This window comes from Lates calcarifer, linkage group LG20 (genome assembly GCF_001640805.2).
Source record: "Lates calcarifer isolate ASB-BC8 linkage group LG20, TLL_Latcal_v3, whole genome shotgun sequence".
In the NCBI taxonomy this organism is placed as follows: Eukaryota; Metazoa; Chordata; class Actinopteri; family Centropomidae; genus Lates; species Lates calcarifer.
The window spans coordinates 12,131,251-12,144,744 of NC_066852.1; the positions used below are offsets into that span (position 1 = coordinate 12,131,251).

At 41.0% G+C, this 13,494-nt stretch overlaps 1 protein-coding gene across 1 annotated transcript; it reads left to right on the top strand.

Moving 5' to 3' along the window:
• Window positions 1-2,321: 2,321 nt before the first annotated feature.
• On the top strand, window positions 2,322-12,627 carry atp1b2b (ATPase Na+/K+ transporting subunit beta 2b). The gene is made up of 7 exons (XM_018692038.1): window positions 2,322-2,815; window positions 6,957-7,085; window positions 7,182-7,289; window positions 7,487-7,692; window positions 7,951-8,010; window positions 8,536-8,631; window positions 8,755-12,627. The coding sequence occupies exons 1-7, from the start codon at window positions 2,725-2,727 to the stop codon at window positions 8,920-8,922; spliced, it is 858 nt and encodes a 285-aa protein (XP_018547554.1). The 5' UTR covers window positions 2,322-2,724; the 3' UTR covers window positions 8,923-12,627.
• Window positions 12,628-13,494: the final 867 nt, after the last annotated feature.

Sequence of the window (13,494 nt, forward strand, 5' to 3'; positions counted from 1 at the left end):
TCTTCACTATGATAATATCATGTGGTTGTATAAAAAAGATGAATATGTTGCTTTGGGGTGGCACGACAGATGGCACATACTGTGCAGTCCAGTCAAACATACAGATCAGTGGTACAAAAACTCCATCACTCATGTTCTACCCACAGTTGCACATTAGTGATTGTTCCTCCACACAGAAAAACAAGCACTGACACCCATCTACACAGACTGTACAACATGGTGCAACTGATAAGACTGTGAGTATTGATCACCTCAAACAGAATGCTGGAACAATCTGCACAAAACATGGTATACGCTTAGGAGAAATTAAACCCTAATGTACTGTAAATAGATATGTACAACTGTATTGAAAATGTAGCAGTTATTTCCATTTTCATACTTGTAATCAGTACATATTATGTAGCATATACTGTATAAACATTACTTTGTTCACTTGTTTTTTCTAAAAGAATTAAGTACTTTATCTGCTGCAGCCACTCCATGCATTACTTATAGTTCTACTAATAAACAGTAAGCCCTCTAAAGAAAGGCACAGTCCAACAGTTGTTTATTTAAATTTATGCAAGACTCCCTTTAAGCCGTGTTATTGTTTTATTTATGTCTTTTTTTCTACATTCATTTTTATTTGTGTACAGATTCCTTGATTTTTTCGAATACTTTGCTGCTATATTGAACTACTGGTGTTGTTCATTCAACTACATGGTGTTACCATGAGAAACATTATTATTAATATAGTGGTTATTGTTACATATTTATTTCTGAAAGCCACGTGAAATGAAGTTTGTACCTTGAAGAGTGAGCCCTTCTGTAATAGTATTAAGGCACTTGAATGTCTCTTGGTTGTTGTTGTTTTATGATAGTTAGCACCAAACTGTACAGTACAGTACACCCAGTGAAAAGAAGACCTATCTAAATGTTCGAGAGTCACTGCTTGGCCTTTTTTGTTTTATATTTCCACCTGCTCGTGTTTGACGGTCGAGGGGGTTTTTCGAGCTTACTGAGTCCATTTTCAAACAAAGGCAGGTCAGGTTGATGGAAATGGGCAAGTGCAATGCATGCAGAGATTCCTTATACTGAAAATGTCCCAATGATACTGACTATTGTGCCCAATTTAATTTTAGATACCAAGTAATCACCTTATTACAGTTTCTTTTCACAGACTGATATGGATCCCTCGGTATCATTTCCCAAAATAGTTTACAGAAGCTGTTGGTTTTGTGTGTCTACTAAAACAGTGGCCATTATATGAGTGCCATACTATATTGATATGGTAAGATACGGTGTACCTTGAAAATCACTGTAGTGCTATATTTGCATTGATATTGTCATTAAAATAAATTTTATATAATGAACTTTACACAACAAACAGAATGTTTGCATGTTTTCATGCCTCATGTTGTCTTACAGTGGAGATGGTGGGAGAGTGGACATCATGTTCCTATTGCGCTTCTGCAGCAGGTGTTGCAACACCCCCAGTTCCCAAGTGAGGGCGCTACTTTCACTCCCTACTGCTGCAGCTTTGTGCAGTCATTGCCTCAGTGTAACACGCACAAACATTTGTATACAGACTCAGTGTAATCCATCAGACCTTACCAAACTTCATAGTGTGAATTTAAAACACTCACTTCAGTAAGTTGCAAGAAATTGAGTGGTTAGCATGGGATCCCACTGACAGGAAGCACCATAGGCTACACCTGCCACTGCTAAAATGCCATTTGGGATTAATGAGGCAGAAACACAAACAATTTGTTACACAATTCTTCAAATATGAGCTTTAAACAAATCATATCAGCTGGTATAATGCTTAGATGCTTATAAATTATTAGCTAAAGAGCCTATTCCTCATTTATTGTGACTACAAACAATTCTGTCTGCAGGCCTCTCTGACATCTGGCCCATGGCTCACTTGCCTAATGATTCTAATTAGGAAATGTGAGATAAATAATAACGCCCCTGTGATTGTAATTGGAGCACGATGCTGATTTCAAGACAGACGATTAAGCACAATAAGGGGGCTATAAATTTATCACACTCACTTCAGAGTCCTTAAGGGAATATCAGAGAGGTATTTTGTTGATTTTTCTGTGGGGACGTGACGACACGGGGCCTCGGAGCCTATGAAACGTCGCCCTCCGCCTGCACGCGATTGGCTCACAGGGTTGTCTCTCATGCGTCCGGGAACCTGTGAGGGAGGGTGAGGTGAGGGAGGAGGGAGCAGCGGCAGCAGCTCTGCCGGGGATGACAGAGGATGAGGTTGACAGGGAGGCGGGGTTTGGAGAGGTGGTGTGTTTGGAAGGTGGGGGGTGGGGTGCTTGTAGGGAGAGGAGGAGGGAGTGCCTTACCGCAGTATCACTAGATTTCTGCAGCACTCATCAAAACTCTGCGGCATGCAGACATAGAGCTGGGGGGGAGGGCAGTCACTAGGTCTGTGCTGAGTGTAGGACCGCTACCTCTGTCCATTTTTTTCTGTTCATAGGCAGGCTGCAGTGCTCTTTTCACTTTCATTTGCGCGCGTTGAGTTTTTAAGCAGGCCTCTTTAATTGCCTCTCTTCCTCACAGTGGTACAGTAGAGGTCTCTCTCTCTCTCTCTCTCTCTCTCTCTCTCTATCTCTCTCTCTCTCTATCTCTCTCCTCGCTTCCTCTCTGCTGTCTAGCTAATAAGCAACCCGGCGCTTATTGCATTAGGGCGCATCTACCATCAGAGGTCCCGACTTTTATGACAAAATGGCAAAGGATGGAGAAAAGAACGAGTGGAAGGAGTTTATATGGAACCCCAGGACGAGGGAGTTTCTGGGCAGGACGGCGAGCAGCTGGGGTAAGTACCGTCCAGCTACAGCAATGCAGCAAACGCGGTCCCTCGGCTCTGTAACAGGTCTCTGCCGTAGTCTCCTCAGCCTTTCCCTAAAGGTTCAGCCGAGGACTCCTTCAGAAACGGTCTGTGCGCATAACCATGATGTAAAATTCACCTTTATCGAAGATGTTTGAGTTGATTCTTTCCCCCTCAGCGTCCGGGTAATGAGATGAGGCTGTTGCTGTCCACTACAGCGTGGTGCTGAAATCTGAATGCGGCACCGCTTCCGTGGACGCCGGCGGACAGAAAAATAAGAATTCCTCCTCCTGCCTGGTTTCTTTAATCATTGATTAATTAACGCCATTGCTTTCCCTGCGCAATGCGCCCAACATAAGGGTGGAGGATTGTGGTCTTATTTATTATTATTATTATTATTTTTACGTTTGAATTAGCCAGAGGACTGCAGCATTGGCGGAACAGGTTCCACTCTGTTGCAAAGTGCACATCATCAGCTCCTCTCTGTGGAAGAGTACTAACGTTTGGATTCTGCTGCAGAGGAGACTTTTTCTAGGGAGATGGCTCACTGAAGTTAAGTAGGAAACTGGCTCGTGTGCCTGTAAGCTGAGCGTTCAACATGATGTCATTCATTTTCAGGGCTTTTTTTCCTCCCCTCCTGAGATTTTGACAGGGAGATCCAGTCCCAGTCTCTGTCTAACATGGTGCAATTGCCACGTTTTGCCCTCTTTTCTGCCATGCAGCCAGCCTGCAACTATTTCAAAGATTCATGAAATGATAGGGCACATATGGCTCTGTTCTAATGACATTGGAGCGTTTTAATCTGGGTAAAGCCGAGGGCCAAATGCTATTTGTATCACCTCCAAACCGGGCCCCTCCCAGTGTGTGTAAATCAGTGAGGGATTTAATCCTAATCTAATGACTTCATTGGCTGATGGGGAAGGTATCGATTCAGGACGTTCTAGCAAAGAAAACTGTTGAGAGGAATTCAGACCTTTATTTGATTTCTTCACCGGGGACATCAGCCTAATGGGTAGCACTGGAGTTTAGTGTTTGCGGTTGGAATAATACTGAATGTGGTTTTATTGCAGTGGTATTCTGTTGATTATGTCTCATGAATGGACATTGCACTGTTGGTGCAGAATTGGGAATCATTGACTGTAGCTTCCTTTGCTGGAATCCTCCCACAGTGTACGACTTAATCCAGCTCAGTGCGTCCCAGGTGCTTTAAGGTCTGTTGGCCTTTTTAAGCTGTGCTCTCTAAGGCTTGTTAATTAGGCTATTTCTGTAGCCAGCCAATACATGTAGGTCTTCTAAACTTGGCATTTCACCTTAACACTTCCTCATTCTCCGAATGATGCACACAGTGTACCTAATGTAACTCCACTTCCACTGGTTTGACTGCGTGCCTATATCTACAGTCCATCCATCCATTTTTTTACACCCAGGAAAGGGCAAGAACCCACCCTAATCAGACAAATTTGTTGTTTACACTTATTTTTATGCAGTATTATGTATGTTCAGAGCATTAGATCAAAGGCCTCTTTGAGGATGAAACGCAGAACACTCCCTTGTATGTCCTGCTTTGTGTAAAGAGCTGTAATGATATGGAAATGGCCTCGATAAAGTGAAACAGTCCTGCAATTTTGATGTTACATTGCCACCAGCTGACACCAGGCAAACATGGTCAAACAACTACTTCTATTTAAAATAGGACTAATTAAGTGTTCTGCACCTCCCACTTCCAAAAACAACAAAAGACTCTTACTGGAACATGGGAAAAGAGCTTTAAAGGGCTTAATAAGGAACAAAACCATGATGCTGTTCTTTTTGTAAGACTGCACACAATTTATACAAGATAATAATTAGTCTGACAGTAAAAGATCTACAGCCCAAAGCTACGCATCCTCTATCCAGACCTTTTCATTTTTAGTTCAGAGGTGTGTTTATCACCAATTTAGAAAGCAATTGAACAGCATGTCCTCCTAATTAATTCTGAAAGGAAAGAGACACCTCCCGCTATTATCACTGAAGAAAGAACAGGATGCCGAACCATCCCACCCTGGCCTTTTGTTCTTTGCTTTCAACTGCCGTCTGCGAATAAAAACCAGGCTGAAAGGGAGATGCTTCACTGTCCATCATCAACATGGACTGAGAGGGCAGACTGTAAACCTAACACCCTCTTTGCCAGGGGGGAAATCCACCCTGCCTGCATCCTTGACCCCATATGCACATGTGCACTTCCAGACTCCCCTGGGTGGTGTCATATTTGCAGTTAGCACAACATCCCCCTCTGGATGACAGGGGAAAACACTTAAACACTTTGTTTTGTCACATCTTACCTCTGATGCTTCTCTTGGTGTAGTGCCTCAGGCTTGGTCCATGGCCCGCAGCCTGACTCTGTATATATTTAATGACTCAGCTTGGGTCTGTTCCATGCAACAGATGGGATGCTCACTGAAATCTTACTCAGCCATTCATTAATTTCACATCAGATTCCAATAATTCAACTAACAATTGGATATTGTGGGGGGGGGGGGCTAAAAAAAACACCCTCTGTATAATTGCCCCCTATGGAGCAGCTTCCCCTTGACATTTTGTTATGGATTCCTGTAAGCCTGGCTGCGTGAGGAGGCAGATGCAGCACTGAGCCTGCTGACAGAGCGAGTGAGCTCCACGCTGGGGGCCATCCAGCAGAGGCACAGGGGTCAGGGCACTCAGCTGCTACCCAATGCTGGCCTCAGGTGTTGATGCTTAAAATGGGAGGGGGGTGCGTCACAGAAAATGCTGCTATTTATGTTTTTCTGCTCTCTATGTAGACCAAACAACTGCCTCAACAGTATTTCAAGATTCCAAGTAGGAAACATCACATCATTCAGGTTATTGGGTTGATGGAGAGGGTTCATCTAACTGAATACTACTACTACTGAATAAAATACAGCAGTGACAGAGTAGTGCAATGTAACAGTTGATATATATGTATATTTTCATTTTCATGTTTTAGCTGAAACGAGTGAGTTAAAAGAAAGAAAATGAATAAGCAGCCATTTTGATTTCAGTGTATTATAAGCAAACGTTGCCCATATTTACTGGCTGCAGCTTCTGGAAGATGTCTCCTTGATCTCTGGGAAACTGTGATGTCACTATTTTCTGCAGCTCTGCTTTCTGTCCAATGTAACATTATCACTGGGCCCCAGTCCATGATGGCCTGTAATCTCCCGACCCTGTCTCTCAGTCTCCAGGGGGTCCTTGTTCTTCTCTCCTCCTGTATCCCCCTCTGTCGTCGTTCCTCCCGTTCTGTGGACAGGGGGAACTCTATAATGAAATTGGTCAGACACCAGCCATTCAATCCTTGGTTTAAATCATACAGCTTCAGGCTTGGGGACAGACCGCAGTTCTGTGTCATTCAGCTGGATGGAGGAAATCAAGCATTAACATACTGTTTATTTTTTGACCTTTATTAGATAAAAGTAACTTCATTTTAGACCATGTTGCGTAATTAATGATATTTTAAGTATCTAGAGGACAGTTGTTAGTGTGTGAGGGAGAGAGAGAGAGGGGCAGATGTTGCAGATGGAATAAAGCGCCTCTAGTTTAATGAGGATTAACAGGCCTCCTGTGCACGTTTGGTTGGAAAGTTACCCAAGCACAAGCACAAAACAGCAGCAACATTAAATTAAAATGAGCTAGTTCCATAATCAATTCAGATGCAAGGTTACTTATACTTAAAAATGTGTATTACAGTAATTACAAAATGCCCTGCACTTACTTGAAGTTGCAGATGTCTAATGCAGCCTTCATGCATAAATCAAAATGTGGAGTTGAAGTGAAGTGAAGGCTTTGTCTCTGGGCCACAGATGAAAATATAGACTATTAACCTAGTATGTATGAAGACACGTTTATTTATAGTTGGTCTTCAGGATTATTTGTACCATTTGAAATGAAATAATAAATGTGTTCACCTTTTCTAAGTAGACTGTAAGCATACTCATTTCTCACCCTGAATGAGATACAAGATTAAAATGCCCAATTTACTGAAGCAATAATGGCTCTTAAAGTGACTAATTTGATCTATCACCATTAATAATATTGAATTATCTTACTAATATTACATACAGCTAATACAACTCTCTCTTTTCTTTGTCTACAGGTCTTATTCTTCTCTTCTATCTAATCTTCTACATCTTCTTGGCCGGCCTGTTTGCTCTCACCATGTATGTTATGCTGCAGACCTTGGACGACCACAAACCAACCTGGCAAGACAGGCTCTCTACACCAGGTGCTGCAACTAATGATACAAACTGCATGCACACACAGGTCACAGTCTGTTGGCGCAGTGTCACGAACTCCCCCGCTGTCTCTCTGTCACTCACAGGCATGGTCATTAGACCCAAAGCGGACGAGACCTTCGAGATTGTCTATAACACCAAGAACACCGAGAGCTGGGACATGTACACTCAGACCCTGGAAAAGTTCCTGACACGTAAGTCTGCCTCTCGACTCAAAAAGCTTACTGCTGTGGATTACCCAAAGACTGCGAATGAATTGTTTTTACCTAATAAGATATAATTCCTTTACAGTCAGCGGGTGGGAGATTGCCTTGCGCTGGGGTTTTAGTTGAATCATAAGCTCTCTTACAAACAAAATAAACCCCACACCCCTGCTGTCCCCCCCCCCCAGCTTACAACGACTCCATCCAGGCCCAGAAAAATGACGAGTGCGTCCCAGACCAGTACTTTGTGCAGGACGACAGCGGTGAGGTGAAGAACAACCCCAAGCGCTCCTGTCAGTTCAACCGCACCATGTTGGGGAGCTGCTCTGGAATCCATGACCATTACTATGGATACCCGGACGGCCAGCCATGCATCATCATCAAGCTGAATCGGGTATGAAAGAGAAAGACTCAAGGGAAATGGATGGTGTTGCTAGGAGACATGGAGTGATTGAGATAATGAGACTGACTGGGAATAAGGAAAAAATAATCCCAGTGAAAGAAAAAAAAAAAAGTGAACATCAAGATTATAGTCAAGAATTATTACATTTCTTATTATTTTCTATTTAAACATTTTTTAACTTTCCTCTGTGTTTGAATAAGAGTGAGATGGGAATGGTGCTGCAGACATGTTGTCTTTCTTTCTCACCAGGTGATTGGAATGCTGCCAGGAAAGGATGGACAGGCTCCGTATGTCACCTGTGGTGCAAAGGTAATCCCTTTTTGTCTTTCACAATGAAAGGCTTAACATAACAATTTGGGCATCAGCCCGTTCATAGCTATTATGCCTCACCCTCATCTGTAATGTGATACCTATCACTCATCTCCATTTTCTTTTAATGTTTGTGTTTGTATTGTTTCAGTTATCATATCTGTGTTGCGTGCCATTTTGTCATTTACACCATACGTGTGTGTTGCTGGTCTTCTCTTTTTTCCCTCTTCTCCACTGTTTTCCTTTAATTTGCTTACTCTCAGAGATACAAAGTTGGCAAAGATGAATGGGTAAGAACAGGACAGAAAATGTAATTTTGTAGAGTTTAGAGTATATTTACACATCCATAGCAATAGTGTAGAGTGCAGTTCTACTCCATATGAGGTGTTTTATGTTAAAACGTCAATAGTGGGCATGTTGGGAAATGAGACTTAGAGAGAAAAAGGAGATTAATGAGGCTCCTCTCCCACATATATCAAGTGATCTTTCAGGCTGTAATTAACAAAGCTGTTTCACCCCCCTCAGAGAGAAGACACTGACAAAATAGGAAAGTTGCAGTACTTCCCTGAAAATGGCACTTTCAACCTCATGTACTACCCTTACTATGGAAAGAAAGCTCAGGTAAGACTGTGCTTTAAATAATGATTTCTGTTAATAACAGGGCAACTTTTTAAAAAAGAATATGCACCAGACAGAAGATATCGGCTCCTGTGCTGAAAGATGTCACTGGATATGTTTTTGCAGGTGAACTACTCTCAGCCTTTGGTTGCCGTCAAGTTCCTTAACATTTCTGCCAATGAAGATGTCAACATCGAGTGCAAGATAAACGCCAACAACATTCCCACTGGAAACGAAAGAGACAAGTTTGCTGGACGAGTTTCTTTCAAGCTGAGGATCAACAAAGATAATTAGGTTGACCTTTTCCTCTCCTGAAAACTACTACTTTCTTCATTCTTTGCAACATTGCACATACACAGAAACCAATCGCAGAATTCACACCCTTTTTAGGATTTGTTTACAACCCCTCCCCCAAATTTTGGGGGGAGATTGTCCAGTTATGTCAGGAGATGAGGCGAGAATTAAAGGGTGGTAATCCTGTCATTATTTCTGTCTGTGAGCTTTGGGACAAATTCTTTCCTGTACATTAGTTTGAGGTGACGTCTATTTATACTGCATGACAAACTAGGGGTTATAAAGGATGTGAACATGTGTTTTCAAAGTTTGCAAGGATCAGCAACGTTACCACTTTATTGCTGCTCCCCTCCTGCTGCCTCCCAATAGAGTATCCCTCTATATATGAATATACACAAATTACAATAAAAAATGTGTATATCTACAGTATTTATATGGTATCATAACCTTATGTCAATACATCTATTTTGTTGCACTTAAAAGAATATTCCAACAGACATGTGTATATCTTGATGGATGGATGCAGAGATGAAGCCATTTTGCATGTGTGTATTGTCTTTAGTGTGCTTTGAGGGCAGGAGGCCCCTGTGTCCCACCTCTCTGCTAAGTGTGAAATGAGGTTATGTTAAACCGCTGACCACCAGGAGGGACCACGCTGTAATCTCTGCTTTCAAGTGTGTGTTTCTCGAAAACAACATATGATAGGAATCTCCCAAAAAAAGGAGTTACACTAGAGGTCAAGGGTGTGTTTGTGTGTTTGTGTGTTTGCGTGTGTGCTCCATTCACAGTTCCCATCTCATACCGTAGGTCGGGAAATTGCATGCAATGTGCAATATTCATTAAGTGGCAAACATTATTGAATGCTTGAGTCCATCCTTCAGATGAGAAGACTTCTACCAAATGATAATTATTTTTTGGATCAGTTTATATTCACATGGGTTGTTTGACCTGAGAGCAGCTTGTAAAATAGATATGGGTATTTGGGTAGCTGGGAATGGTCATAGGTCAACCTATGATATTCAGACATCTTGAAAACCTCAAATTGATGAACACATCTGTGTTTTTGCCTCCAAAACTCCCAGTCAGTTAGTGGTCAAACAGCTCTCTGTCTCCCAGACTACAGTTATCAGCCCAAACATCCCTCTCCATATCGAGTGAAAACTGCAGAAATGATCCTCCTGCTACACTCCATGTCACCATCTGTCATTTTATTCCTATTTCTTGTGTCTCAATTTTTCATTAATTCATACATGAATATTTAGAGTTTTTGGTGGGGTTTGTTTTTTGCATGTGTTACATCTATTTCATATGTATCAGAAATAGATGCCATTGTCATATTTTGTATTGATTTGCACTGGAAGTGTGTGTTTTTTTTTCTTTTTTGTGAAGCTGAGTTAAATTAATTAAGGTATGTACAGTTTTGGAGGAGAGGGATGTAGAGAGTTTGTGTTTGTTCCCTTTGTCTCATTCATACTCATTATCATCCTCTAAAATATTCATCCAGGATATCATAAATATATAGCTTACATCTTCTTTTAAAATTGACTAGAATCTCAATTATTGTGAATTGTTAGTGGATCAGAGTTTCGTTTTATAGGCACGTAGATAATGGACAAAACTGGAACATGATATTTTTCCATTTAATTTGTTTTTGGTTGTTTTTTTTTTTTTTGTAGTTGTTGTAGTATTCTCCTCTGTTATATGGATCAGCAAAGCCATCACTATAATTAGACAACCAATTCAAATAACCAACCTCTTTAAAATTCATAAATTATGCCTGAGCTCAGTGTTTACTTGACGTGCGTTCACTGTGCAGTACAGTCGTAAGGAACACCTGCAAGTGTTGAAAAATCTGTGGAGTCACACTTTTAAACGTTACCCTGACACGGCCACAAAATAGCACCAAATGCGACTGTGATCCTGCCATGTCATCACGGCTAATGTGGAACACAAGCATCTGTTCGCTCACATTAAGGTCTGGCACGACTCCACTGCTTAATTTCTCTCACAGAAATGTGTTTCTCAGTATGCTCGTAAAAATATCCCACACTGGTCTAAAGAGGATTTCGTTATCTAATTCAGATTTGAAAAAGAAAGGCAGGAAGACAGTTAGATCTGATGCGATTATCTGATCTATAGCTGAGGGGTTATTCATGAAGATAAATGTGCCCTTACAGTCATCTGAGGCTCTTTTTTTTTTTTTTTTTTTTTGCTTTTTTGTGACAGTCCACCGACCACTTCACATGCAGTTCTCCCCCTGGCATTCCTGCAACACTCACTTAATTTCACTCTAATCTCTTAATCTGGTCAGCTAATCCAGAGCAGGCACGCTGAACCTCTTTACCCTACTTTGCCACTCCTTCTCCTTGTGTCAAACACTTGATTCACTGTCATCGTCCTCAAGACAGATAAAGCAGAGGTTCATTCCTTCCTCATTTTTTTCCCATTCGTTATTAAATTGAATGAAGCCATTTTAAATCACAGCACAGCACATACAGTGTTTTGCTTTATCATCTTATTGGACATGCTTATTTTTCTTATGTGCATGTGAAGATTTGTTCTTCAACCAAAGATCCTCATGACAGTTTCAATCTGATTTATTTTTGCTGCGATGACACTGCAGCAGACCTGCATAGACACTGCAGGATCCAGGTAGAGGGCAACAGACCCTGTGTTATTAGAAGGCCTACTCTTATGTAATAGTAATACGCACAAAAGGAACATGTTTCATTACAACATAACAGTGCCTCCTGGTGGACAGACAGTGTTGTTCCCCAGTGTCACAGAATGTTCTTTCCTTTTATCTCCATTTATCCCTTTTTTTCTGTGATAATTTGGAGATGTCCTCAAAAAGCAATATATTTATTTCTTGTGTGGCTGTATGATGTATTTATTGGAAAGGCTGTGATGAAATCAGTGCAGCATGTATTATCAAGAGCAAAGATGAAAAAGGATAGGACATATAGATATTGCATTCGGGCATTTTTGCCAGGGCGTGTTATTACCACGATGGAACAATATATAAAAACTACAGTTTTGTTTATAAAAGAGTATTTTTATTGCTATCTTGTTGTAAAGAGGAGAGAATGTATTAGCTTGGATTGTATCATGTCATGGGAGCTACCTGGTAGGTTTTCATCATTTAATTCAACGAATGGCAAAATGTTAACAGCTTGGTTAGAAAAGTTTTTGGGTTTTTTTTATGTAGAAACATTTTTTTCTGTCATTGTTTGAGTCCTTTCTACTTTCTTAAATTGAGCTCGTAAAGCTTGCAATGAAAGCTCTCTGAACCCTGGGGTCTATTGTATTAGAATTAAGACGGATTCATTACAAATAATGATGGTAGTGGAGGAAATAAATCAGAATCAGCAGTGCTTTCAGAGAACTTTCTAGTGCACAACAATCAGAAAAATTTCAAAACAAAACTACAAATCCCAAAATAAATGTCAGAGAGAGTCAAGTATTTGTGTAATTTCAAGAAACCTTATTACCCCCATCTGATCCCCTTGTCTTACATCGTATTATTGCATAAGACTGTGGTGTTCAAGAAAGCAACCATGAAATTTGTTGAAATATTCTCACCCAAAAGGATGATAATTCTACTCTGGATCTTTATTTTTTGCTCTTACTGTATGTATATTTTTGCTCATGTTTACTGCAAACCAAGATAGAGAAATAAATAAATGTCATTTAAGGGAACTCAAACTCAATTTTTTTTTTTTTGTCTCTGCCTCTCAGTCATCTTTCCTTTAGTGTTTATCGACAGTGTCTCATTGTAATGATCATAAATCAAAATGTGTCAAACGTAGCACACTCTTTGTAGGAGACAGGGGAAGACAGTCAGTGTCAAAAGTTGAGTCAGGTGGATATAATCTAATGTAATCCCATTCACCATAATCCTCACAGCCTACAGCACCAGTGGATACCAGTGTTAAACCTGTGCACACACACTGGTACAGAGTAACAAGTGAAAGACAAAAGAGTAGAGGTCCATATGTCTGTTAGACATAACAGAATCTCTGCAGTTTATTTTCACAAAAGTATCAAGAGGAAGTGAATGCGTAGTGGAAATATCACCAGCAACACGTCATCCTCCTACACACGTCACAGGTCAAAGGTCACTGATTAAAGTCTTGGCTTGATTCTTGTGCAGCAGATAGTTGTTCCTAATCATAAATATTGATCAATCCAAGATGAAAAATACGTGAATCCTTGTTCAGGTTGGGATTTCTTTTTTCTTTGGGAGCTGTTTTAGCACAGTCTGCCGCCAACTGCTTGACAAGATTACAGCTGAAGTGTACTTCCGCTCACTGACCTTCAGCCAGCTCCTGTTTCTTGTTCACGCTGCACCCTGAGGCTCTATCCTTATCTCTCCTTTCCTCTCTGTCTCCTCCTCAGAAAGAGAGAGTGCAGTCCAGGAAAAGGGGAGAGAGCCAGGATTACGTAGCATTAGAGGTAATTGTGGGTTTAAAATAGTCTGATCAAGACAAATGGGGGTGACTGATATTTCCCTGTACTATTCTCTGTGTTACACATATACATTCAAAAACTGCTAACCCTGAATAATCTGGC

Excerpts from the sequence above, each read along its gene's own strand:
- atp1b2b (XM_018692038.1), top strand. The coding sequence starts at position 2,725 with ATGGCAAAGGATGGAGAAAAGAACGAGTGGAAGGAGTTTATATGGAAC. Across the intron at positions 7,086-7,181 it reads AGACAGGCTCTCTACACCAG|GCATGGTCATTAGACCCAAA; the intron begins GTGCTGCAACTA and ends TGTCACTCACAG. Across the intron at positions 8,632-8,754 it reads ACTATGGAAAGAAAGCTCAG|GTGAACTACTCTCAGCCTTT; the intron begins GTAAGACTGTGC and ends ATGTTTTTGCAG.